At 37.9% G+C, this 25506-nt stretch overlaps 1 protein-coding gene across 1 annotated transcript in view; it reads right to left on the bottom strand.

Annotated features, from left to right (window-relative positions):
• Positions 1-2211: 2211 nt before the first annotated feature.
• Positions 2212-25506, bottom strand: part of LOC127454837 (sodium/potassium/calcium exchanger 4-like) — a 106243-nt gene continuing 82948 nt past the window's right edge. The window contains exons 11-17 of the mRNA XM_051722296.1: positions 16469-16638; positions 13677-13824; positions 9316-9482; positions 7357-7471; positions 7139-7251; positions 6980-7045; positions 2212-5857 (exon numbers count right to left, since the gene is read on the bottom strand). Of these exons, the coding sequence (XP_051578256.1) occupies positions 5705-5857; positions 6980-7045; positions 7139-7251; positions 7357-7471; positions 9316-9482; positions 13677-13824; positions 16469-16638 (932 nt within the window). The 3' untranslated portion in view covers positions 2212-5704. The remainder of the gene's footprint in view (positions 5858-6979; positions 7046-7138; positions 7252-7356; positions 7472-9315; positions 9483-13676; positions 13825-16468; positions 16639-25506) is intronic.

The raw sequence follows: 25506 nt of genomic DNA, 5'->3' as shown, positions 1-25506 counted from the left end.
GAATTGAACGCAAGTGCAAATGAGATTTGAAAACTACGATGGAGGGGAAGATTAACAGTGAATTGTAATTAAAATTTCAGCCAAAAAAGCTATCGTATAGCTTCAGACAACTAAGAATATAGCACACAAGCCGTATAGACTACCTTTACAGTTCCGTTTTGCCATTTTTGGCACTTAACAGCCCCTGTCCCCATCTACTTTCATTGTATAAAAAAAGTGTTCCACAGAAGAATGTCACAGACTTGGAATGGAAATGAGGGTGAGTAAATGATGCAAGAATTTTCATTTTTGGGTAAACTATTCCTTTAAGGATAAAATGCTGACAAATATCTTCAGTGTAGCTTCAATAAATCTCTTAAATAAATGCATTCCTGTCTATTGCACTGGTCAAAAGAGATGTCTCAGCTCAAAACAAAAAACATATACAATAGAAATACAAGGTAGGTACTAACTTACTGGCACCAATGAAATCATGTAATGCTGTAATGAAATTACTTACGAACCCTGCCTTTCTCTTTTTAACTATAAAACTTGGCAACAAGGCATAAGCAGCAGCTTTCGTTGCACCTTCTTTATCATCCATACATTGTACATATTTCAGCTGAATAATTATCGTACAGATCACCACTTAGAAACAACCACAGAACACAAAGACAAAATAAAAGAAAAAATAATCACATCACAAAATCATCACCATCATTCCACACAGCACATAGCCACAATGAACAAAAGTTGAAATTTTACAGAATTGCAATTATGTGACGTGAGATTATATGACAGAATCTGCATGCACGTGTAACAGCAGTGGCCAACTGCAGCAGCTTTCACAAACATGGCTCTATGAAAATATAATCCCCCGTACTCTGCCCTTGCCGACAGAGATTGCATATATCATATATACTGTGTATATCAAATACTGCAACACCTATCTTTCCGCACAGAAAACAGCGACGGAACCTCTTAGCAAATTATGACGACAGTTTCCACGAGTGACAAAGACACAAAGACACCGCCCTAAGCTTGAGCTCAGATCTCCTGAGCCGGCTCGCAGCTGAGTGAATGGGGGTCCAGTAGCTGCCATTTATGGGTGAATCTCACAAAACCAGTCAAGAACTTGTATGGGTAAATCAAAAGAAAGAAATCCAAAATTACACTTTGCTTTAAAAAAGGCTATATTTAGGAGGCCTGGGTAGCTCAGTGGTAAAGACGCTGGCTACCACCCCTGGAGTTTGAATCCCAAGGCATGCTGAGTGACTCCAGCCAGGTCTCCTAAGCAACCAAATTGGCCCGGTTGCTAGGGAGGTTAGAGTCACATGGGGTAACCTCCTCGTGGTCACTATAATGTGGTTTGTTCTCGGTGGGGCGCGTGGTGAGTTGAGCGTGGATGCCGCGGTGGATGGCGTGAAGCCTCCACACACGCTATGTCTCCGTGCAAACGCGCTCAACAAGCCACGTGATAAGATGCGTGGGTGACTGTCTGAGATGCGGAGGCAGCTGGGATTCGTCCTCCGCCTCTCGGATTGAGGCTAATCACTACGCGACCACGAGGACTTAAAAGCACACTGGGAGTTGGACATGCCAAATAAAATAATAATAATAATAAAAAAAAGCCTATATTTAGATTTTTTCACAATGTCTTTTTCATTAATTTTATGAAAATTAAAGAGATAGTTCATTTACTCACCCTCCTGCCATCCCAGATGTGTATGACTTTCTTTCTTCTGCTGAACAAAAAAACAAAGATTTTAAGAAGAATATTTCAGCTTTGTAAGTCCATATGCAAGTCAACAGGGTTAAAAACTTTGAAACTCAAAAAGCACGTGAATGCAGCATGAACATAAGCCATACAACTCCAGTTAAATCCATGTCTATATGATAGGTGTGGTTGAAAACCAATTTTATATTTAAGTAATTTTTTACTATAAATTCTCCTCCCTGCCCAGTAGGTGGCGATGTGGACGAAGAATGCGAATCGCCAAAAACAAAAGAAATCCTCCTCTTAGGAGAGGAGAACGCGTAGAAGGGCTGTTTGAAAGTGGAGATTTATAGTAAAAAATATTAAATATTGTTTCTCACCCACAACTATCATATTGCTTCTAAAGACATGGATTTAACCACTGGAGTCGTATGGATTACTTTTATGCTGCCTTTGTGCTTTTTTGAGATTCAAAGTTTTAGACACCATTGACTTTCATTGTGAGGACCTACAGAGTTGAAATATTTTTCTAAAAATCTTCATTTATGTTCAGCAGGAGAAAGTCAGTCATAAACATCTGGGATGGCATGAGGGTGAGTAAAGGTTGAGAATTACATTTTTGGGTGAATTATCCCTTTAAGCAGCCCCACCAGAATTCTTATGACTGTAATGCAGAAAAAAAAAACAAATAATTCTATATAATTTCAATTGTAAAGTTTTGGCAGTATTTGTGGTAGTATTTGCATTACTGCCTTTAATTTATGCATATATATATATATATATATATATATATATATAATAAAAATACTGTAATTAATATATATAATTAATTACAGTATTTTTATTGTAATAGGATTACTTTTAAATAATGTAAAATTGCAGAAAATTGTAATAGCCCTTAACAAGCTTTATTTTCTTTAAGCAAAATATAATTTCTTATGTATAATGTCATCTGGACACGTTTTCGTGAGATTCACCCTTGTAGGGACATTGACAGTGAGCTCACAAAGCTTATGCCCTTCTGAAAAATGGCTTCTTTGTGTCAAATCATGCATTACACGCAAACAGTAATAAAAGGTCCAGAGAGAGGGAGGTTAGGGTGCCTTGTAAATAAAGAAAAAGCAACCGCTTGGGGGTCACACATGTAAATCCACCCCCCTCCCATCATCTGTAAGGAAGCACTGGTTTAAACAGGATCATTGATGTCGTATTTACATATAAACAACAGATGCATCGATTTGTAGCATGTTTGCAAAAATCCAGGATGCCCGTTTGGGATCTCGTCAGTATGTAGTGTGCGAAATATTAAAGCAGCCGCAGCTGTAAGTCTTCCACACCACAAAAAAAGCAATAAAATCGCTTTCCTGAGGGTTGTCTGCTCTGAGCTGAGAAAGAGGTGAGGAGCAGCTTTTGATGTGTGCTTTCATGATCGGTTAGGTTCACTAGTTAATGCAGGGTGCATTTAATGATAAAGGGGACACCAAAATGTGTCTGATTGGACAGCTTCAATTCAACTGCGTTAGAAGCTGGTCCCCTCTTGATGACCTCTCCGACTGGCACCTGCTGGAAGCTTCCAGATGGCTACATCATATCATACATATCATCCAGCTCATCAGAATTATATAATATCTAGTCCTCTGTTGCATGATCTATATAGAATATGCTCCACTTCTGTTATTCTGTAACATGATGATAGCGTCTCATTTTCAACGTTAAAGTTTTCTTGCATGTAACAAGCTGAAGAAATCTTTTGCTCGAGGGCAGTTGTTTAATGTCATTACCCTCTTTTATTGCACCACATCAAAGATGTACTTTAATTTTTCCATACTGGAGGACATAAATTAGTATGATATAGATGTCATATGCTTTATATAAAGTGCATTACGTTTATGTTCATGTCACAGTGTGAGGGAAGACAGAAATGAGAGAATGTAGATTGTGAATGCATATGTGAATGAGCAGCATTCTTTGTCACTGGCATTTATGTTCAGTTTGTGATGTACAGTTGAAGTCAGAGGTTTACATACACTTAGGTTGAAGTCATTAAAACATTTTTTAACCACTCCACAGATTTAATATTAGCAAACTATAGTTTTGGCAAGTCGTTTAGGACATCTACTTTGTGCATGACACAAGTAATTTTTCTAACAATTGTTTACAGACAGATTGTTTCACTTTTAATTGACTATATCACAATTCCAGTGGGTCAGAAGTTTACATACACTAAGTTAACTATGCCTTTAAGCAGCTTAGAAAATTCCAGAAAATGATGTCAAGCCTTTAGACAATTAGTCAATTAGCTTCTGATAGGAGGTGTACTGAATTGGAGGTGTACATGTGGATTTATTTTAAGGCATACCTTCAAACTCAGTGCTTCTTTGCTTGGCATCATGGGAAAATCTAAAGAAATCAGCCAAGAACTCAGAAAGAAATTTGTGGGCCTCCACAAGTCTGGTTCATCCTTGGGAGCAATTTCCATATGCCTAAAGGTACCACGCTCATCTGTACAAACAATAGTACGCAAGTATATACACCATGGGACCACGCAGCCACCATACCGCTCAGGAAGTAGATGCATTCAGTCTCCTAAAGATGAATGTAGTTTGGGGCGAAAAGTGCAAATCAATCCCAGAACAACAGCAAAGGACCTTGTGAAGATGCTGGAGGAAACAGGTAGACAAGTATCTATATCCACAGTAAAAATGAGTCCTATATCAACATAACCTGAAAGGCTGCTCTGCAAGGAAGAAGCCACTGAACCAAAACTGCCATAAAAAAGCCAGACCACAGATTGCAAGTGCACATGGGGACAAAGATCTTACTTTTTGGAGAAATGTCCTCTGGTCTGATGAAACAAAAATTAAACTGTTTGGCCATAATGACGATCGTTATGTTTGGAGGAAAAAGGGTGAGGCTTGCAAGCTGAAGAACACCATCCCAACTGGGAAGCATGGGGGTGGCAGCATCATGTTGTGGGGGTGCTTTGCTTCATGAGGGACTGGCCACTTCACAAAACAGATAGCATCATGAGGAAAGAAAATTATGTGGATATATTGAAGAAACATCTCAAGACATCAGCCAGGAAGTTAAAGCTCATCGCAAATGGGTCTCCCAAATGGACAATGGCCCCAAGCATGCCTCCAAAGTTGTGGAAAAATGGCTTAAGGACAACAAAGTCAAGGTATTGGAGTGGCCATCACAAAGCCCTGACCTCAATCCGATTTGTCGGCAGAACTGAAAAAGCATGTGTGAGCAAGGAGGCCTACAAACTTTACTCAGTTACACCAGTTCTGTCTGGAGGAATGGGCCAAAACTCCAGCAACTTATTGCGAGAAGCTTGTGGAAGGCTACCCAAAACGTTTGACCCAAGTTAAACAATTTTAAGGCAAAGCTACCAAATACTAACAAAATGTATGTAAACTTCTGACACACTGGGAATGTGATGAAAGAAATGAAAGCTGAAATAAATCATTTTCTCTACTATTATTCTGACATTTCTTAAAATAAAGTTGTGATCCTAACTGACCTAAGACAGGGAATGTTTTCTATGATTAAATTTCAGGAATTGTGAAAAACTGAGTTTAAATGTATTTGGCTAAAGTGTATGTAAACTTCTGACTTCAACTGTAAGTGGGTTGTATCGTGTGAATCCCCTGTACTGAATAATCCAGTAAAGACGTTAGGGGGCTGCAATGCGATTGTCCGAGGTTTAGAAGAGGAAGAGTATTCCGTTATAAAGAGAGCTGCCGAGGAGAATGTCATTTCCTGGAACTGATGTAAAGAATTTTGATGCCACAGTTCTTCGAAATACCGCTCTCCCATCTGAGCCACAGTGGTGAGGATATGCAAGTGGTTTTGTTGAATGGTAGCGACTCATTAGGGAGATTTAATAGTTTTGAGCAATTGAATTAACAGGAAACTGAAATATTGGTGACCTTGGGTGTGTTGTGTGGGTGTTGGTCCAAACTGGAGGTAATTTGGTTCCAAGCCAGTGGAAATCCTCTGGCCTTAAAGATCCTCTTGACACATGGGTAGGTTGACAAAAGTGAAAACATTGTATTCGATCATGATGGAAAAGCACAGGAAGATGGCATAAAGCACAAGCACATACATGCCCAGCTTAAAGTCCAACCTCCACCTGTTAACGTGGATGCCCAACACCTGCAGGTGAAGAAACGAAATTAGAGTAAAAAGGGCAGATTACACTTGTTTAAAGAGACTGACCTTTTTTGAAGATATTCACACGTTCTAATCAGTTGTTTTAGAATCTTCAAAATCTGGTCAACCGATAAGTGTCACCATTGATTCTCAAATGAGAAACGCTAAGCAATGTTTACCAATTTAAGACCAAAACAAAGATCAAAGTAAATTTGCGGCTATTCAGACCACAAAACAACTGTGCATTGATACAAATATCAAAATTAAATATAATTGAATAACTTGATCAAAACAATAACTTATTAATATTAATTATTGTAAATAATAATTCATACAATAACAGTTCATAAAATTATTTAATTATATTATAATAAAGTGAGAAACAAAGGAATTTATGCTTAATAATATAAGCCCAAAACAAACATGAAAATATATGTGTGACCATTTAGAACACGAAACAACTTTGCATAAATATATTTAATGTTTATATTAAATACAATTATTGCATTTATATTATTATTAATAATTATATTATTGATGATGATGATAATAATAGTAGTAGTTATAATTATTAATATATTTAATTGTATGAGCCATTATTAACAACAAATTATAATAATTATTGTTGTTAATAATTTATACAACTATAGCAAATATAATTATTGAAAGTACAGCAATTTACGCTTAAATATTTAAGACCAAAACAAAGATGAAAATAAATGTATGACCGTTTAGACACCAAAAAAACTTAGTATTATTATTATTTTATTATTAATATTATTATAAAATAATAATAATACTAACTATACTTAATTGTAATTAACAACTGTAAAAAATTATAGGACTTAACAACAATAATAAATTATAATAATTAAGTATGAATAATTACAGTTAATCATCATCATCAAATTATTACTTAAATACTTATAATGCAAATTATGTGTTTTTATTTATTTATTTATTTATTATTGTGCCACAAGCAGAAATACAACAATCGAATAAAAATATCGGTTCTGCGTATCGGTTATTGGACACTCAAAAAAATTTGTTGATTTTAAACAAATAATATCCATCGATTTCTAGTTTAGTTGTATAAGGTAAATTGTTCTTAAGATGTTTGCTCACAGTTAAAGCCACCGATCCCAGTAGCAGCACCACAGAGTAAACCAATCCTTTACTGTTGATCTGAATCTGTGGACACAAAAAAAACAAAAGGTAATTTCACTGTCGTTGTGGGCTTTTGTGTTTATGTGCATGTGTGAGAAGTAAGAAAATGAAAGATACCACAGAGCCGTAGTTGACAGCCATTGTCTGGATGCCCCAGGGAACGCCGAGTCCAACCAGGATATCAAAGACATTACTGCCAATCGTGTTGGAGACAGCCATGTCCCCCAGGCCTGAACACACAAAAATACAAAGCCAGAGTTGGGAAAGTCATCTCAACATGGATGAGACATCAGACAGTATAGGGAAGCAGGTAAATTACAAAAAGATAGCTGTACCTTGCCGAGCAACAATGAGACTTGCTATGCAATCAGGAACACTGGTGCCAGCAGCCAGGAAAGTGATACCCATTATAACATCTGGGATTCCAAGTGTGTATCCAACAATTGTGACCTGCACATAGCAAACCCACATAAAAGAGCTTCAATGAAATGCACTTATGCCGCAACAGTGATGTATCCTGCATGAAAGCAGTATGGCTTACAATCAGCAAAAGGGCAAAAAATTGATTTGATCCATTGTTGTCATCTGCAACTTCAACACATAGAGTATATGGGAATCCCGTCAAAAGTATTGCGGTCATTGATCCAAAAATATTTACCGTGAATCAAAATAATAAGTGTGAATCAAAAAATAATAAGCGCAGATAAAAAAATAATAAAGCGCAAAAATAAATAAAAAGTGCAGATCAAAATAAGTGCAGATCACAATAATAAGCGCAGATAAAAAAATAATAAGCGCAGATAAAAAAATAATAAGCGCAAAAATAAATAAAAAGTGCAGATCAAAATAATAAGCACAGATCAAAAAATATGCAGATCAAAATAAGCGCAGATAAAAATAATTAGCACAGATCAAAAAATAATAAGCATGAATCAAAAATATATAAACATTTAAAATATGCAGCAAAAAAAACAAAAAAAAAAAACAGAATAAAGCAAAGTCATCAGAATTGCAAACAAAATCATGTTTTCCTTGATTATTTTACTGTTTTTTGTGCTCTGACAATTTAGCTCATATATATATATATATTTTTTTTTTGTATGCTTACGCTGTATTCTTCTTTGTTTCCAAGTCCTGCGCTTGCTTTTCCAAAACTTGTGAGAAGAGTTTCATGTAAATTGGGCGGGGGGGGGGTGTTGCATCCCTATTGATCCACTAGTTCTTGATCGACAGCTCCTCCTCTAGCCAATCATTCAAAGAGGGGAGGTGATATCACTCCATTGCAACTCCAACAGCTGCTGCTCAGTATTATAATATTATATTATATTATTTGTGGTTGATAGATACGCTGCTTGTGTCTGTTTTGAGAATTTTCCTGCCAGCTCTAGAAAAAAATGTGTTGTCCGAGTAGGCCATTATCATAGTCTGTTAACACATGTATCGAGTCAGCTGAATATAGTTAGCAGATCAAGTTGGGTTCTGAACTCGCGACTGCATTGGTACAGCTAGTAAAAACATGCATCAAACATCCACACCAACCCAGCCTTGTTTTTTTAGATATGCAGCCAATAATCTACAAACAAGGGAGTCTTAAATAATGCCTAAACTAAAGACTCTGCTAACTAAATTCAGCTGACTCGATACATGTGTTAACGGAATATGATAATGGCCTACTCGGACAACACATTTATTTCTAGAGCTGGCAGGAAAATTCTCAAAACAGACACAAGCAGCGTATCTATCAACCACAAATAATATAATATTGAACAGCAGCCATCAGAGTTGCAATGGAGTGACATCACCTCCCCTCTTCGAATGATTGGCAAGAGGAGGAGTTGTCGATCAAAAACTAGTGAACCATAAGGGATGCAAAATGCCCCCCTGATTTACATGAAACTCTACTCGCATGTTTTGGGAAACCAAGCGCAGAACTTGGAAACAAAAGCAAAGAAAAAATGTTCTGTTGTTTTTTTTTTTGTTTTTTTTTCAGCATATTTTAAGTGTTTATATATTTTTGATTCATACTTGTTATTTTATTGATCTGCGCTAATAATTTTGATCTGTGCTAATTATTTATTTTTGCGCTTATTTTTTGATTCACGCTTATTATTTTGATTCACAGTTATTATTTTTGGATCCGTGATCGCAATACATTTGATGGGATTTTGATCCCATACACATACAGTAAGTCTGATTGTTTAGGAAAGTAATAGCAAACCTCTCAACAAGCCGCATGATTTAAGGTATTATTCATGTATGTAGCACAAACAGAGTACATACAAACATGTACTCACCATCCACACCATGAAGTAGGAGAAGATGGCTATCCACAGTGTGGAGAGGAAGAAGGACAGCATGAAGAGGTGCTCCCACCGTGGCTTGGCACAGTTGGGCATGGTGAAGTATAGCAGAACCAAAATGGGCCAGGAGATGAAATGCTTGACTCGATCCATACAGCCCCCTACAGTCATTGAGAACACAAATTATAGCTCCACAAAAAGCTTATTGTTTTGTTCATGCCATTGACTTGACCAGCCAATCCTGTTATTAATGGTGACTTAGGAGTTCACTTGGTGGGCAGCCCAGCACAATTGCTTAGATGAAAGCACAGCTCATACGAAAACACACGAGAAATGCCCGTACAATGCTTAACAGCCACTCTGAACAAAAGTCAATGAACAGTTAAATCCATAATCTCAAAACAATAAAAAAAAAAAAGAGATCCTTTATCATGTGATTTGCATGGAATTTGATCATAATAGTGTTGTACTCTCAACTGTATGAACAATGCATTGAGCTCACAGATGCTACACAAGTTTCCAGCTTCAATTTTTTTTATGTCAACTCCAAAAGTGAAATATTGTGTTAATCAGTGTTATTCTTAACAAAAATGAAAAAAATTTATGAAAACTATTTTTTTAACTGAAATAAAAAAAAAAGTTATGCTCTAACATAATTGTAAAAAACTAACTAAACTAAAATACTGTAATTACTCCAAAACTAACAAAAATATATTACAAATTTAATTAAAATTAATAAATTGTAAAAATAATTAATTTGTGTTTTATACAAAGTTCCTTTTAAAATGTGAAACCTTTACAACCCACAATCACTAAACATAAAATTGCCACTACATAGCAAAAACAGACTAAGAGAACAGCTTTAAACAATTATATATGTACACCTGTACATCTACTTATTAATGCGATTATCTAACTAGCCAATCGTGTGGTAGCAGTACAGTGCATAAAATCATGCAGATAAGGGTCAGGAGCTTCAGTTGGTGTTCACATCAACCATCAGAATGGGGATAAAATGTGATCTCAGTGATTTGGACCATGGCATGATTGTTGGTGCCAGACGGGCTGGTTTGAGTATTTCTGTAACTGCTGATCACCTGGGATTTTCACACACAACAGTCTCTAGAGTGTATAGAGAACAGTGTGAAAACAAAAAACATCCAGTGAGCGGCAGGTCTCTGGGCGAAAACGGCTTGTTAATGACAGAGGCCAGAGGAGAATGGCCAGACTGGTTCGAGCTGACAGAAAGGTGGCAGTAACCCAAATAACCACTAGGGGTGTAACAATTCAGCGATCTAGATCAATGCATCGATCCAATAACCAATGATCCAATGTTATCGATAACGCGTAAATATCGATACAGACATTTTTTTAAGATATACTTTTATTTTAATACTCTCATGTCAGCCACGTCCATACACATTTCCGTAAGGCGATGAAGCAATCTTATTACATTCATTTCACTTTATGAGCGCTAAATATGCTTTTCATGTGGGACACGGACGTGCGCAGTGTTTTTGAAGCCAAACTGCGCTGTGTGCGCGCGTCAACTGAGCTTCCCGCGAATCGCGATCTCCAGACCAGTGACAGGATCAGTGCGAGCACATCAACCGAGCGCTCCTTAAAATGCGAGCTCATGACAAATGCAGAGCGGCTCAAATGCTCGACTAATTTGGGCTTCCATCGATATCATTGCGCATGCGACCCATTTGAATTTTACATGAGAATTATTTTTAAGTACCATGGAGCAGTTCAACCATCATGTGAAACATCTTGACAATGCCGACATTCTGAACAGCACTAATGAGGGAAAGAGAAACACCTGCTCAGCTCCAGCTTCAGTTATAAGACTTTACACATTACACATCAACACCCTTACTAACATTTATCCCAGTTAACTGTAACAGAATTTTTCAGTACAACTGTGGAAGTTGTAGCCAAGAAAACCGCGGATAGCACGGATAGTTGGAAACAAGTCATGGGTATGAAAGCACTTTGACTTGGATTAAACTGAAAAATAAACTAATCAAATGATTGATGATCACTTGTGTGTGACGTTATTTTTTTATATTATTATCTGTATAATTTTTTTCAACATCTGAAGTACCTTATTTTGTTGTGGATGTCCCAATGTGCATACTAAATTTGCACTTTTCAGAGAGCACAATAAAATATTCAAATTATATTTTGGTTGCATTTGAGGGCAAAAAAAAATAAAAAATAAAATAAAAATGCATTGATTGTGTAAAATAGGCACACAATATATACCGCGGCAGACTTTCGATAAGATCGTATCGTGATGAAACATCCGATTTACACCCCTAATAACCACGCGTTACATCAGTGCTATGCAGAAAATAATTTCTGAACACACAACATGTCCAACATTGTGGCGGATGGACTACAGCAGCAGAAGACTCCTCCGGGTACCATTACTGTCAGCTTAGAACAGGAAACTGAGGCTGCAGTGGGCACAGGCTCACCAAAGCTGGACAGTAGATGATTGGAAAAACATCACCTGGTCTGACAAATCTGGATTTCTGCTAAGGTACACAAATAGTAGGCTGCACTGCAGCCTCAGTTTTCTGTTCTTGGCCGACAGAAGTGGAACCCAACGTGGTCTTCTGCTGTTGTAGCCCATCCGCCTCAAGGTTCAACGTGTTGTGCATTCTGAGATGCTATTCTGCACACTACAATTGTACAGAGTGGTTATCTGAGTTACCATAGCCTTTGTCAACTCAAACCAGTCTTGCCATTCTCCGCTGAATTCTCTTATCAACAAGGTGTTTCCAACTGCAGAACTGCCACTCAGTGGATGTTTTTTGTTTTTCACATGACACATATCTGCATGACTATATACATTACACTGCTGCCATACGATTGCCTGATTAGTGAGTGTATATACTGTATATATACAGTATATATAGGATATCAAATGATATCAGTTAATGATATGAGCCCTGAAATACTGAAACTAAATATATTGAAACTAAAAAAAAACAACACTAGCAAACTAGCAAAAACTAAACTGAACTGAAAAGACAAATTTCAAGTAACATAGAAATAAAAAAATACAAAATTATAATAACCCTGAAACGCCAAAATCATAGCCAAAAAAAGCTCGGAGGATCATCAGAGACTCCAGCCACCCGAGCCATGGGCTGTTCTCACTGCTACCATCAGGCAGGTGGTATCGCAGCATCAGGACCCACACCTGCCGACTCCATGATAGCTTCTTCCCCCAAGCAATCAGACTTTTGAACTCTTGATCTCCCATGATCAAAATACATCAGCACTGCACTTTATTACCCTTACTCTTATATCTCACACCGGACTATCATAAATTATATTATTATTATGTTATATTCTCTCTTAACAACTTACTATCAACCGACAGCCTAAATGTCATTACAATACAATACAACCTACTGTACATTCTATATATACTACTATATATACTTTTTTTTATTATTGAATAATGTGTATCATATTGTGTGTATTGTATACTGTACAGTGTATGTTATTATTTGTATATTGTGTTGTGTGTAATTATGTGTATATTAGACTTTAAATTGTGTTGTGTTAATTTGATGTTATTGTAAATTGGTATATGTCTCATCACTGTCACAACTGCTATGTTGATCGGAACTGCACCCAATAATTTCACACACATTGCACTTGTGTATCTGGCTGTGTGACAATAAAAGTGATTTGATTTGATCAGACCATACTTGTTTTTTTTAATGTGGAGCATGATTTTTGCCAATTATATTTCATGGTGGGAGGGGCTACCCAACACAGGAAATATAGAAAACAACCAAAATGATAAATGAAAATTTTTTCTTGCTTGTCATGGTTAGAGCAAAAACTCGTTGCTTTATCTTGACAAGCCTTGTTTAGGGTTCCCACATGTTCTGACCTATACATTTCCATTACTTTTTCATTCATTTGGGAATAGTGGTTAAGTTATATATATATATATATATATAAAAACTTAACCATTATACCCAAATGAATGAAAAAGTAATGGATATATATATATATATAATTTTTTTTTTTTTTTTTTACAGAGATCACATTTTATAGAAAGAAAATTGCTGATGAAATATTTAAGACTTGAAAATTTTACATTCACCATAGAAATTTCCATGACAATTGTAAAATGATTTGCCATGACCATGGAATCCCTGCTGGCTAGAACACGGCACAAGAATAGATATAAACTCCCATCTAAAACAGTTAAAAGACATTTGAGTTTATGATCAGCACTCAGTGTGATGTCAGATGGCACTAGTGTCACTGCATGAGGTTAAAGACTCGATGTGTTAATGTGAGAAAAAGTCAAACCCTCTCACCAGGCAGGCTGAAGGGAGATGACATGTCATTCTCCGGTTCCTCAGTGAGCTTTTCCTCCATTACAATGCCATTTTCCATAGTGTCAGCTTTCTTATCTGCCACCAGCACTGCATCAACACCATTAGCCGTCTTCACCAGCCGCTGTTGCTGTATGCATAGAGAGCACAAGCTTGGAAACTGCTTCAAAATGTACTTTTATCAACTTACCCAAAAATTGACTCTTTTCAATAAAGACACACAAAGGACCATATTCAACACTTCTGTATCACTTAATTTGTTCCCTGCCCATTCATAATGTTAGTAAAAGATTTCAGGCACCACAAACTTTCTGGTTTAAATTCTTTCTCCTATCTCTGCTTAATATGCGCACTCAGCCATTTTTCTAGGTTGATTTCACAAAAAAGTGTGCTCTGTGGTGCTTTAAAAACATTGCTGTTTCAACACTGTAGGCTTAACCAATGCGCCGACCAATGGCAGATGGGAAGAGTGGAAACATCTTTAAAAACAGTATTTACTTCTGAAGTGCTGCTTGTTGTCACAATTTTGAAGCTCCAAAAACCACAAAAAGGCGGCATAAAAGTAATCCACAAGACTCCGGTGGTTTAATCTATGCCTTCTGAAGTGATCCAATCAGTTTTGGGTGAGAACAGTCTGTACAACTTGCCATTGTAGGCTCTATGTACAATCATGATTTCAAGCTCGATTACACTACCTACGCAGACGGCTAGATGGTGCTAGGAAGTGTAATCGAGCTTGAAATCATGATCGCCAAAGGAGACTGCAGATATCAAGATTTATTGTGAAAAATAAGTTACATTTTGCTCAGTTCTCACCCATAACCGATTGGATTCAGAAGACATGGATTAAACCACTGAAGTCACATTGATTACTTTTATGCTGCCTTTATGTACTTTATGGAGCTTCAAAGTTTTGATCACCATTCACTTGCATTGTATGGACCTACAGAACTGAAATATTCTTATTTTGAAAATCTTTGTGTTTAGTAAAAGAAAGACAAACATCTGGGATGCCATGTAAATGAGAGAATTTTCATTTTTGGGTGAACTATTACTTTAAATGAAACTACGTACTCACTATATATCCATGATACTGCTAAAATTATGTCTTTGAATTTATTTTGAATGTAGTAACACCATTCCCAGCCTCATTTCTCTCCTAACTAGCTGACATGTCTCTATCAGATTCCTCCGTAGTCTTTGTGGCGGGGGTTTAATTTCTAACACCATTCTTTGAGCGTCAGAGAGTGGATATTTATAGAAACTGTTTAATAAGCCTCACACTCAGAACTGGGCTACCTGGTGTGAGAACTCCACAGTGCTGAGGCAACCAACAAAGGCTGGTCCATAAGCTCTTCTGAACTAGGGTTTATAATCCAGTGTCTGGGTTTCCAGTGTTAAATACGTTCTATTATAAAACAAATAGTACCGACTCTGAATTCTAAATGCATGAACCACATTCGAAGCCATTGTAAAATAGCTGGTATACACACATATGCGACTGTAAATCAGTTAAATACTATGAAAACGCAGTTTGCATTTAAAACACATTTTACTTCCATAATGTGACATTTTTGAGGGAAACAGGATATTCAACAAACTAAATTTTAACCTCCTGAGACCCCACGTCCACATGCATGGATATTACGTTTTGGATTTGCTGTAAGCTATGCATAATTTAATTTAAACAGACTGATCTCAGTTCAGGAGAATCTAGACTGTCATTAAAGGGATCAACTTTCGATGCACAGAGTCATGTGACAAAACAACATAGCACTGATCTCAGCTGAGTTTGTCTTTGGGGGAAACGAAGCCTCATATCTGGTTAGAAGCCTCATTAAGTTTTTAGATTAAAACCTGTTTGAGTGAAAAGAGCAGAGTCTCTAGTTTCATCCGATATGCCATTTTAATTTTCATTGATTTATCGTGAAACGGCATGCTGTCTATAGGTTCATTTTCCTAAAAATATCCTATATTCACTGTTCATTATCACATTGAGAATCAATGGATGCATCCAAAAGCTGGAAAGTTTTGCTGGCCATTACTTTGAATCAGAATTATTCATGCAAATCTCTGATGTAATGTTTGTAACGTCTCAAAAACATGAATAACCAAAACTCCTGGAAACAAACAATTTTTTGATAAAAAAAAAAAAAAAAAAAAAGGACTTTCAAAAGCTTGGTATTATTTAAAATTTCACAACTTAGTCAAACTGTCCACATACGTGGACATCAATTATTATGAATTTTTTTGCATGTATCTTAGGGGCTACTAATTACAAATCAAAAAGGGGATTGGAAAATGCATACAGCAGTCATGCTCGGGTCTCAGGAGGTTAAGGATTGGTCTTGAATTCATCCATCGGAATTATATATATTCACTTTCATTGCATCTTTTTTTCCATACAATGAAGGTGAATGGTGACCGTGGTTGTCATTCTGCCTAACATTTCCTTTTGTGTTCAATGAAAGAAAGTCATACAGGTTTGGAGCAACATGAAGGTAAGTTCATTTTGGGGTAAATTATCCCTGTAAGTAAATAGGGTCAATATTGATTTAATGTTGACTTTAATGCAACAAGTTGCTATGTTGCATGGAAACCGTAAACAGCCCACAGTTAGGCTACATAACTATATTACTTAGCGGAATAATTGTTCATTCTGATTTTTTATAAACAAATGGCTATAAATAAATACCTAGCACATGGCTTACTGTTTTATTTCCTCAAAGGCATTCTTTGTTTCTTGTTCTTTCATGGAGAATGTTTGTTCCTACCTCGTTGATGATGAGGCGGCTTGCCATTCGCAGACGTGTCTTGGGTCCAAAGTGGTTGGTGATCATGACCCTCAGGCCAGCCTCAGGGAAGCGATAGTGCGGAGGACTAGAATTCATCATCTCATCCACCATCACCACAGACCCCCGAGTGTATGTTTTACTAGGCTTTACTATGAACATGAAGGAAAAACAGAGCTGGTAAATGCATCTTCATATGGCATTCACGCTCAATCACACACGTGCACTCACATTCACAAAACAAACATACCTGTCAAACCAACAAATCTACCATGAGACAAAAATTAGATCCCAATAACTACAACAATTGCACTACAAAATAAAGCAATTTTCCTAGTCAGTAAGTGTCTTGTTTTCCAGTAACAATATCGAAACCTTTACTTGAAAAGCCACTGCAGTGCAACCAATGTGACGGATATGAGGCCAAATATAACCTGATATTATATGAACAAGACCCATGAAAGATCTAACAGGAAGAATTTGACCATGTCCCCGTCTCATCACAGCGCACAGGCTACTGTTTGTGAAAGAATAAGTGAATAAAAATAAATGTCATACTGCTAAAATGGTGTCTTTGAATTTATTTTGAATATAGTAAGTAACTTGATCAATCAAAAATGGCTGTTATTAAGTTTGAATATTGAATATGATGATGTTGAAGTCAAATATTATTATTAACTGTATGTGGACCAATAATTTAAGCAGTAAAATATATTGCACTTCTCAGCCTTTAGTAGTGTATTAAACGTTTGAGGATGTGCATTCATCAATCTGTTACATCTCCGACATAATCATACAGGCACATAGAACCAAGTTATTACTTGTTTTGCAGATAGTTCAGAAAGAATATACATACTGTGTATTTCTTCAATGTAAACCATAGATATCCCTTTATAATAACATTATCAAACATTACATTATATTATACTTAAAAGATCATTTAAAGCCACATCACTGCCCAAATCCACCACTGAAATCTGCTTTTCAAAAGAACATGGAAGCGCGGTAATTTCACCTATATCTTAAACAAATTTGCTTTTCAAGTCAATTGAAAAGCACACATGCTTCTTATTTTAAGCATGTGTGTACTTTTAATGGAAAACAAGACAAAAATACTGATTAAGAAAATAATTTTCATCATGTGCACTGAAACTATTAGGAACACACTTCTATAGCTGAAGAGAAATTAACACACTGAAAAGCCAAATGATATGTCTCAAATTTCAATTAAAGCTCATGCCTGTCAATGAGAGACTGATTCCCACTGGGACAGATGGTAGTCCTACCCCTCTGAGACCCTTGGGATACTGTCATTCAACATCAACACACACAACACTGACATGCAATGAAATCCTCAGATATCCTCCACATTAATGCAGGACAACACAGGAAGAGTCCACTACCATTACACTATCACACTGACCGCTCACAATTACAGCCACACAATATAATTTGAAAATATTTGGGGTAAAAAAACACAAAAAAAAACAAACCCTGTATATACTCTAGCTGAAAATATAATACCACAAACTTTTTTTTTTAAACTATCATTTCACTATTTAAATGGGGCAAACTCCACACACACACACACACACACACACACACACACAGGAATTATGCTAGTAATGCATAACCAATTAAGTTAATCTGCCTAGAAAAGTAGTCTCACCTCAAAAGGTAAATTTAGACTACTGCTGAAATAAACACTTTCGTGAGAAATTCATGTAAGTATTTAAATGGGGTCATGCCATGCCTTCTTTTCTTTTATTATTTTAATATGATCCTTGAGGTTCACTTTAATATAAGAAAAGTTTTATGCACAAAAAACAAAACATATATTTGTAAAGCATGATAATTTTCCACCCTCTGACCCTCTGTCAGAAACGCTCTGTTTTGGTGCTGTTTCTCCTTTAAGACTTGACAGTAAACACCCACTGTTCTGATTGGCTCTCTGCTTTTGACTAACCTTCTCTCTCCTTGTCATCTCACTGCTCACCACTACTGGACGGGCTACGGAAGTGATAAGGTAAAGTAGGAATTGATTTGTTTTTGTGGAGGCGGTCAGATGCAAATGTCTACCACAGTGTGACATCACAATGTGGAGAAAGTAGAAAATGAGTAATTGTTTGTGGAGATGGGGGCTTGGCCGACGACGTCTGTGGAGAGTGAGGCTGGGAGAGGAAGAGCGGTAAGGATTGACACCTGTGGGAAATTATCTCTAACAGTTGTTTTGTGTTGCAGCGAGAGCTGGAGAGAGATACAAGGGCAGTCCAGACCGTGGGATGAGAGAGAGAGAGAGAGAGAGAGATGCACGCAGCCGTGTTCATGTGTGTGTTAATTTTAAGCTGAAAAGCAAACCTGTGTCTGTCACTGAAAAGTCTAAAAGTCTAAAGTCGACTGTTTACCTGGCCCCTACTATCTCCTTAACAACTGAGCAAGAGAGTTATCACAGTGGTGCCGAAACCCGGGATTAGGAGGAAGAAACACAGTCATGGAGTTGTGGTGAGCAGGGCGGGGCCGAGCGGCATCTGGGCAGAGCATGGCCGTGAAGATAATTGGTGAATGAGTTGCACCTGTGTGCCACACCAGTCTCACATTCCAGTGAGGGGCGGTAAGAGTATTTAAAGAGAGGAGACAGCAGCAGACGGGAAGAGAGAGACACATGGACCTTTGTGTGTTTATATATTGGGCTGAAAAGCTATTTATCTTATGTGAGTGTAAATAAATGTCTACGTGTTGTCAAGGTGGTCTCAGCTTCCTTCTTGCCCATCTTCTGAACTTGTTACAGGAGTTCTTGCCACTGTCCGAAGTAATTAAGACCTTATCATCAGGCTCTGTTTGACCAGCGTGTGGAACAGGAGCAGCGGTTCCAGGCGCACTTCCAAGCTCAAGCAGAGGACCGGCAGGTGCTACGGAGCTTGGTACACCAGGAGCGGTCTTCAGCCGCGACCCCGGTCCCACCTATGGCCGTGCCACAAAGACGGGACCTCAGGACAAAACGGAGGCTTTTCTCGAGCTCTTCGAGTGGACAGCTGGAGCATGGAACTGGCCCAGCACCCAGTGGGCAGCCCACATATTGCCGCTGTTGTCCGGGGAAGCCCAACTCGCAGCCCAAAAACTTCTTTTGTTCAACATACAAAACAGAACAACTAACCCCATACGACCCTCCCCACCCTGGGGACATAAGTCATGCCACACTAATGGGGCGGTCAGTGCCACACAATTATTCAACCTACACTGTCAAGATAATGGAGTAGGGGAAACCAAATCTTATCAAAATTATTTAGTTTGTTTAATAAACACACACATTTTTTCTAGATGTAATAACTTTACCATTTCTTCCAGCCACAGTTTGACAGATGGGATCTCAGTCTTTTTCCAAAACCTTAATACAAGTTTCTTTGCCACAACAAGCCCATAGGATAGCAAGTATTGTTGACATTTTTGAAGTGGGGTGAGTTTATCTGAGATTCCTAATATCACCAAAAGTGGATCAGGCTTCACTTCAGTATGTAACTGTAACAAAGGTTCGGGTTGGGCAGATAAAGGAGGAAGTGGGAACCAGTTTCCACAGTTCACGTGAGTCTGTTTTATTCACAAATAACCAGCAATCGCTGTACAGCTTCACTTCAAAAACACAAGATGTCTTTTCAGCGTCACTCAAACAAACAGTTCGCTTTTCAGCTTCACACAACACAAGGCTCTCTCTCTCAGGGGACAGACACGAAGACTCTGGTCTGTCTGTCTCTCTCCTCTCTCTGTGAACTGGCAGTCTTTTTATCTCCCCAGATGGGCCCTCGACCACGCCCTCACCTCCACAGTAACATATCTGATAGAATTTGAAATATATTAGTCCAAAATGGAGTTAACTTAGGACAGAGGATGTAACTGTGCAGAAGAGTAGCTTCATCAATCTGACACATCACATAATTGGGAAACATCTGGAAAAATTATATGTAGCTTTGTTTTAGCATAATGAAGTCAATGGATGATCTTAAATTGAAGACAGTACCTTGAGTTAACAAAACATTTATGTATGTTCTCTAGTGCGTTAACCCATAGCTCATCACTTATCTCCTCTCCTACTTCTTGCTCCCACAGTAATTTTATACCCTCTGTAGAGGGTGAAGTCTTGGATAACAACAAGTTATAAAGTAGAGATATCAAGTGACAAATCCCACATCCAAACCCCAAGACTTCATCAAGTTTAACAGGATTAATCTCATCAAGACTGGGCATGTGCTTCCTCACATAATCCCTAATCTGCAAATATCTGAAAAAATTGTTCCTATGTAGACTGTATTGTGCCTGTAGCTGACTAAAGGAGGCAAAACTACCATCTATGAATAGATCTCCAACAGTTCAAATGCCCAGATCTCACCACTGTGTAATACAGAATCCATAGTAGAGGAAGTAAATGATGGGTTCCCTCCAATTGGTAAGAGGAAAGATAAGGACTTTATTTCAAATTTTGATCTGATCTGTTTCCAAATGCGGATAGTGCTGTGAATTATACAATTTTGGTTATAGGTCGACTTATCTATCTTCACAGGTGATAAGATCACTGCACTAATTTAATGTGGGCTACAGGCTTCTCTTTTCATTTGGATCCAGGTAGTATGAGTAAAAGTGTGATCTAGCCACATTATGATAGTGTGATTTACAAAAATGGGCTTTACCTATTTTATGGGCTTTATAGTTCCACAAAAAAAGGAATAATAATTGGAACAAGTTGCTTGAAAAAAAATCTTAGGCAAAAATATTGGCATGTTTTGAAAAAGATAAAGAATTTGAGGGGGAAAGGTCATTTTAATAACATTGACCCATCCTACTAAGGAAATCAGAAGAGATCTCAAAAACTGAATATTATTTTGCAATTTGGCTATTAGAGGGGGAAAGTTGGCTTTAAATAATGATTGAAAATCCTTTGTAACCTCAATTCCTAAATATGTAAATTTATGATGGGTTATTTTAAAAGAGAAATTTTGTAGAACTGAAACATCTTGGAGTTTTATAGGCATTAATTCACTCTTAGACCAGTTGATCCTGTAACCTGAGAATGTACCAAAATGAAAGTTTCTAAAATGGATGAAACAGCAGACTGGGGCTTGGTAACATATAATAGTATATCGTCAGCATGTAACGAGATTTTACTTAATGTATCCTTTGTGCTAAATCTGTGTATATTTGGATCAGAGCGAATGACTTGTGCTAGAGGCTCAAGAGCCAAGGCAAAGAGTACTTGAAAGGGTGGAAAGAGCAATCTGTTAGTAAGAATTTTCGCACATGGCTTACAATAAAGAATTTTATCCACTTTTCAAAAGTGACACCCACATAAAATTTTCTCAAAGCTGCAAAGAAATAAGGCCACTCTAGTTGGTTGAAAGCCTTGTCTGCATCAAGAGAAACAACCACCAAATTGTCTACATTCGTGCTCCGAGAATAGAATATGTTAAATAGATGTCAAATATTCGAGAAGGAGTACCTATTTGAAATAAATCCTGTCTGATCAGGGTGGATGGGTTTACAGATTACAGAATTAAGTCTAATGGACAAAGTTTTAGCCAAAACATTTTGGTCACATGTCAGGAGTGAAATTGGCCTATAGCTACCTGCTTCCACAATATCTTTCCCTTTTTTAGGTATTACTGTTAAAATAGCTTCATATAAGGTAGGAGGTAAAGTGCCAACAGCATTTGCTTGGGTATACATTTTGAATAGACAGGGTGAAAGATCATCACCGAATTCCTTATAAAACTCACTAGGATATCTGTCGGGCCGGGGGCCTTTACGCATTTCATTAATTTAATCGTATCTTGTATTTCTGAAATTGAGAGTTCTGTATTTAGGAAGTCACGATCTTCCTGAGCTAAAGTAGGAAGATCACAACTATCCAAAAAGTTATTTATGGCAAAGTCAACGTTTAAGGCCCTGGAGGAGTATAATTCTTCATAAAATTGTTTAAAACGGCGATTGATGTCTTTATGAGACGTTAATATCTCGTCAATCTCTGACTTTACTTTGCTTAAAGTATGGTAGCTTTCTAATTTCCTAAGTTGTCTAGCCAATAATTTGTGAGGTTTTTCACCAAATTCAAAACATTTTTGTTGTGTAAATAAGAATGCCCTAGTTATATGTTCTGAAAGTATCTGATTGTATTTAAATCTTAAAGAGAGTAACTTCTTATAATTCTCTATGGACGGGTGCACAGCATTTTATTTATCCAAACGATTAATTTGTTATTCCAGATCTGCCAATTCAGCCTTTTTCCTTTTCTTTCTTGCAGCCTGAAAATAAATAATACAACCCCTGATGTAAGCTTTCAAAGTTTCCCACAGTATTGAAGGGGATGTTTCAGGAAGATCGTTCATCTCAAGAAAAAAGGAAATTTTAGAGTTTAGAGATAATGAAAGAGGAGTGTGATCTGAAATCACTTTATCATGATACTTGACTGTATTTGCAAGTGACTAATTTAGCATCCATCAAAAAATCATCAATATGAGTATATCCATTATGAACATTAGTATGGAAAGAGTAGGCTCTTAAGGCAACTGCAATAGTTGTCTTGTGAATGAATGGTGTGCCCTTTCTGAATAGTATGGCCACCCCTCTTGATCTGACTGCACACGAGGCATGGTAAATTTGACTAATCCACCTGCATCTTAGCTTAATATATTCATTTTTATTTAGATGTGTTTCTTGGAGAAGAATTGTCACTTTTAGGTTTTAAGGTACTGTCTTTAAATGTGCTAGTACCTTTCCCCTTTTAAATGGTTGATTTAAACCTTTAACATTCCAAGTAACCACAGTAAGGTGTCTCCCCTTCTCCAGTTGCGCAATATTATCCTGCATAATGTAGGCTCATACCAGGCTATTATGAACCCCATCATTGTGAAATAAATAGTCACATAATGAGTAAAAGTCCAAGAGCTGCCTTCCCCTTAACATTTTCAATGTCTTGCTAATACTAAGAGTAACCTGCAAAGGCACGACCCACTAAGGAAGTTATAAATAAATAAATAAATAAATAAATAAATAAATAAATACATACAATAACAATAGCACACATTCACATGAACAGTCACTATGCTAACTTCCCTCACTAAAGACTTCTAATAATAGAAGCTTAAGACAGCCCCGCAAACGGCATACATTCTGAACTCAATAACTAACATTTTTGACCCTGGGAGAAAGAACCTACCCCATTGGCTATTTGTTAAACGGTCCAGTAAACAGTCTCTATAGAACCGAACATGTAAACAAAGAAAAATAATCTTTAAACCTGAACATTTAACCACTCTCCTGTTTTTCATCACCCAAGAACAGCATTGCTGCTGTCTGCATCCTTTCGGCCAGTACCAAAGTGGAGCTCACTTAACTCTTTGGCTTTTCTCATGTCCGTGAACACAGTCTCTGTGCCATTGAAAGTCACTCTTAACTTCGCTGGGAATAACGTTCCATACCGCACCCCTGGTTTGTCCCGAAGTAGCTCGCTGGCTCTGTTATATGCTGCTCTGCACTTTGCCACCTCGGGAGTGAAGTCTGGGAATATATGGATCTTCTGGCCATTATAGGTGAGATCCTTCCACTCGGCAGCTCTCCTAAGGACTGTTGTCACAGCTCGAAAATAATGTAGTCGCACTATAGTGACCAAGGCAGCTCTGTATCATCCGGTCCCTGCGTGCATGGTCCACTAGCGGATTATCTTCTAGGGACAACACGTCCTTCAAGAGTTCTGAAACGAATGTGTTCACCTCCTTACCCTTTTTAGTCCTCTTTTAATCTGGCAATCCGCACATTTTCTCATCTAGAATGCCCCTCCAGATCCATGCACTTACACTATATTGCCAAAAGTATTCGCTCATCTGCCTTTAGACGCATATGAACTTAAGTGACATCCCATTCTTAATCCATAGTGTTTAATATGACGTCGGCCCACCCTTTGCAGCTATAACAGCTTCAACTCTTCTGGGAAGACTTTCCACAAGGTTTAGGAGTGTGTTTATGGGAATTTTTGACCATTCTTCCAGAAGCGCATTTGTGAGGTCAGACACTGATGTTGGACGAGAAGGCCTGGCTCGCAGTCTTCGCTCTAATTCATCCCAAAGTTGCTCTATCGGGTTGAGGTCAGGACTCTGTGCAGGCCAGTCAAGTTCTTCCACACCAAACTCGCTCATCCATGTCTTTATGGACCTTGCTTTGTGCACTGGTGCGCAGTCATGTTGGAACAGGAAGGGGCCATCCCCAAACTGTTCCCACAAAGTTGGGAGCATGGAATTGTCTAAAATCTCTTGGTATGCTGAAGCATTCAGAGTTCCTTTCACTGGAACTAAGGGGCCAAGCCCAGCTCCTGAAAAACAACCCCACACCATAATCCCCCTCCACCAAACTTCACAGTTGGCACAATGCAGTCAGACAAGTACCGTTCTCCTGGCAACCGCCAAACCCAGACTCGTCCATCAGATTGCCAGATGGAGAAGCGTGATTCGTCACTCCAGAGAACGCATCTCCACTGCTCTAGAGTCCAGTGTCGGCGTGCTTTACACCACTGCATCCGACGCTTTGCATTGCACTTGGTGATGTATGGCTTGGATGCAGCTGCTCGGCCATGGAAACACATTCCATGAAGCTCTCTACGCACTGTTCTTGAGCTAATCTGAAGGCCACATGAACTTTGGAGGTCTGTAGCGATTGACTCTGCAGAAAGTTGGTGACCTCTGCGCACTATGCGCCTCAGCATCCGCTGACCCTGCTCTGTCATTTTACGTGGCCTACCACTTCGTGGCTGAGTTGCTGTCATTCCCAATCGCTTCCACATTGTTATAATACCACTGACAGTTGACTGTGGAATATTTAGTAGCGAGGAAATTTCACGACTGGACTTGTTGCACAGGTGGCATCCTATCACAGTACCACGCTGGAAATCACTGAGCTCCTGAGAGCGGCCCATTCTTTCACAAATGTTTGTAGAAGCAGTCTGCATACCTAGGTGCTTCATTTTATACACCTGTGGCCATGGA

Source organism: Myxocyprinus asiaticus, chromosome 17 (assembly GCF_019703515.2).
Source record: "Myxocyprinus asiaticus isolate MX2 ecotype Aquarium Trade chromosome 17, UBuf_Myxa_2, whole genome shotgun sequence".
Lineage (NCBI taxonomy): Eukaryota > Metazoa > Chordata > Actinopteri > Cypriniformes > Catostomidae > Myxocyprinus > Myxocyprinus asiaticus.
The sequence above is the reverse complement of the archived record's forward strand: the minus strand, read 5'-3'. Positions and strand labels throughout refer to the sequence as shown.